The 3,144-nt window shown below is 46.8% G+C and overlaps 1 protein-coding gene across 1 annotated transcript; it reads left to right on the top strand.

The window, feature by feature from the left end:
* The first annotated feature begins 1,959 nt into the window (after positions 1-1,959).
* LOC144321745 (olfactory receptor 2S2-like) lies at positions 1,960-2,919 on the top strand. Its single transcript, XM_077911005.1, has one exon. It carries the CDS (start codon positions 1,960-1,962, stop codon positions 2,917-2,919), a length of 960 nt encoding a protein of 319 aa, XP_077767131.1.
* Positions 2,920-3,144: the final 225 nt, after the last annotated feature.

The following is a 3,144-nucleotide window of genomic DNA, read 5'->3' as shown; positions in this document are numbered from 1 at the left end:
ACATCTCAAGGAGCAGGTGCTACTGGCAACAGGTGGGCAGAGGTCAGGGATGGTGCTAAACATCCTATGATGCACCGGACAGCCCACACGGCAAAGAATTCCCCAGCCCCAAATGTCACTAGTGCCGAGGCTGACAAAGTCTAGGTTCAGGGCATGAGCTACTCTGCCTGAGAATATATCTGACATAAAGTCCTACCATGACTGAAGCAAGAGCGTGTGGACAATGAGACAGATCAGAGAATACACAGGGCTGAATTGGAGAGACAGACTCTCTTAAATATCTGTGTAGCTATTTGGTGGAAAGAACCCAGGTTTGGCACCTGGGATCCAGCCCCAGCTCTGTCACTCAAACTTAAGAACCGAATCTTTGGCTCCTCTGAGCTTTGGTTACTTTTACCCATAAAACTTGAGAGATAACATCTTCTCTGTGGAATGTTGCAAAGAAGTGGCACAAAATATATGGTCATAAAGATTAACCACTTCTCTTCTACCCTCCACCCACTCCTACATACACACACACATACACACACACATGTGCACCCACACTCACAGCACGCAGGCACACACACCACCTCAATTAATTTTTTTTATTGGAGTTCAATTTTCCAACATATAGAATAACACCCAGTGCTCATCCCATCAAGTGCCCCCCTCAGTGCCTGTCACCCAGTCACCCCCACACCCCGCCCACCTCCCCTTCCACCACCCCTTGTTCGTTTCCCAGAGTTAGGAGTCTCTCATGTTCTGTCTCCCTCTCTGATATTTCCCACTCATTTTCCCTCCTTTCCCCTTTATTCCCTTTCACTATCTTTTATATTCATACACCACCCCCATTAAGAAAGAGCTATAGACATATTACAAGTGGGGTTTCTGAATACAGAGTCTGGGCAACTGTAGCTGAGAGACGGGAAATCCTCTACACAAAAGCATACAAGTCTTCCTGTAAGCTAGCTGCTTGCATGAAACACCACAATGGAGGCAGAGTCAGACATTACCCAAGAATAAAGTATAAACATGAGGGGACAAAGGAAAACATTCCTTAGTCACCGTTAGTTTAGAATTTCACCAATAGTCTAATGAGGTGGGATTAGAAGTGAATGCCATATATCCTGCTATGTGATAACTGTCGCCAGCGTGGTCATTAAGAATGGAGTTAACTGGTCAGTAAGCTCATGGCTCTCATCCCATAGTGTGGGTCACTCGCCCGGGTTACTGCTTCCGTGGACTTCATAAAGCTCTTCCCCATGAGGGCACATCCCCACATATTGCCATTAAGGTGTATTAAAACAGGCAGATCTCAGTACTGACAATGGTCACGTCTGTGTTGCGGAGGGTGGGCAGAGTCAAGAAGTCATCCTCATGTGGCTGAACGTTTACCTCGGCTTTATCCTGGCTGGATTTAGATGTACACTTTTAAACAAGTTCCTTCCAAATGGAATCGATGTTAAAAAGGCTCGAAACCTTGGTAGTTGTAAGAATTGGATCAGCTTGGGGATTCTCGTACCCGAGAATATAAGAAAGCTGAGATTACATGAATATCTATGCATGTATATCAAAAAGAAGTAATTTATAGCATTTTCTAATGCTCACCATAAAGCAGAGGAAAAGTCCCTTCTGACTGGGGATTAGCTCTGCTGAACTCAGGTCCTCTGTATATTACCACTTTACTCAAACTTGGGCAGATCACTTCCCCCTCTGGGCCTCAGTTGCTTTTACAGGCAATGAGAGAAAAACTCCCTCGCAAACAGCTGCGTACAATATTGCTAAACTCTGTTCCAGCCTGGACCTTCTCTCATCTGAGGGGTAAGCACACCTACCTATTATCTCTTTTATCTCTTATACGCGTACGCTCTCCTACTACGTAGCTGGGACTTGACGGCTTACTAGATGCCTGAGACGCTTCACAAGAAAGCCTCAAATGCTGCTTTTGTGCTTTGGTGAAGACAGAAGGGGGAACACATGGAAAAAGCCAACTGGTCCTCCCCTGTGGCGGGGTTCATTCTCCTGGGACTCTCAGACCACCCAAGGTTGGAGAAAATATTTTTTGTGCTCATCCTCCTGATGTACCTGATGATCCTGCTGGGCAACGGGGTCCTCATCCTGGTGACCATCCTTGACTCCCGCCTGCACACACCCATGTACTTCTTCCTGGGGAACCTCTCCTTCCTGGACATCTGCTACACAACCTCCTCAGTCCCTCTAGTCCTGGATGGCTTCCTGACTCCCAGGAAAACCATCTCCTTCTCAGCCTGTGCTGTGCAGATGTTTCTCTCTTTTACCATGGGAGCCACAGAGTGTGTGCTTCTGGGCATGATGGCATTTGATCGCTATGTGGCCATCTGTAACCCGCTGAGGTACCCTGTGGTCATGAGCAAGGCTGCCTATGTGCCCATGGCTGTCAGCTCCTGGGCTATTGGTGGTACTGCTTCTGTGGTACACACATCCTTGACAATTCAGTTGCCTTTCTGTGGAAACAATGTCATCAATCACCTTGCCTGTGAGATCCTGGCTGTCCTGAGATTGGCCTGTGTTGACATCTCCATCAATGTCATCAGCATGGGAGTGACAAATGTGATCTTCCTGGGGGTCCCAGTACTCTTTATCTCTATCTCTTATGTGTTCATCATTGCTACCATCCTGAGGATCCCCTCAGCTGAGGGGAGGAGAAAGGCTTTCTCCACCTGCTCTGCCCACTTCACTGTGGTGGTCATCTTCTACGGGACCTTATTTTTCATGTATAGAAAGCCCAAATCTAAGGATTCCCTGGGACAAAACAAAGAGGACCTTTCAGACAAGCTCATTCCTCTCTTTTATGGAGTGGTGACCCCCATGCTCAACCCCATCATCTATAGCCTCAGGAACAAGGACGTGAAGTCTGCTGTGTGGAACCTGATGTCACAGAAATGCTTCACCAGGTGATGTAGAAGGGCTCCACTGTGGTTCTCACCCTATGGGACAGAGGACTTTTGAGCATTACAGCTGCCATTCAAAAGACAAGTCAAGTTATCCAGAATGGTTGCTTGCCCTTCAGTCCATTTTCAGGGAATGATTAACTTCTCAGATGTATCTTCTGAGTTTTAGCCATTTATCTGAGAGTTTCAACACATGCCAGACATTGAAGCTCTAATTGTATATACAAAGACA

Source organism: Canis aureus, chromosome 10 (genome assembly GCF_053574225.1).
Source record: "Canis aureus isolate CA01 chromosome 10, VMU_Caureus_v.1.0, whole genome shotgun sequence".
Classification (NCBI taxonomy): Eukaryota; Metazoa; Chordata; class Mammalia; order Carnivora; family Canidae; genus Canis; species Canis aureus.
Note: the sequence above shows the minus strand (reverse complement) of the source record. Positions and strands in the feature narration are given on the sequence as shown.

Coding starts and splice junctions, on each gene's coding strand:
- LOC144321745 (XM_077911005.1), top strand. CDS start 1,960: ATGGAAAAAGCCAACTGGTCCTCCCCTGTGGCGGGGTTCATTCTCCTG.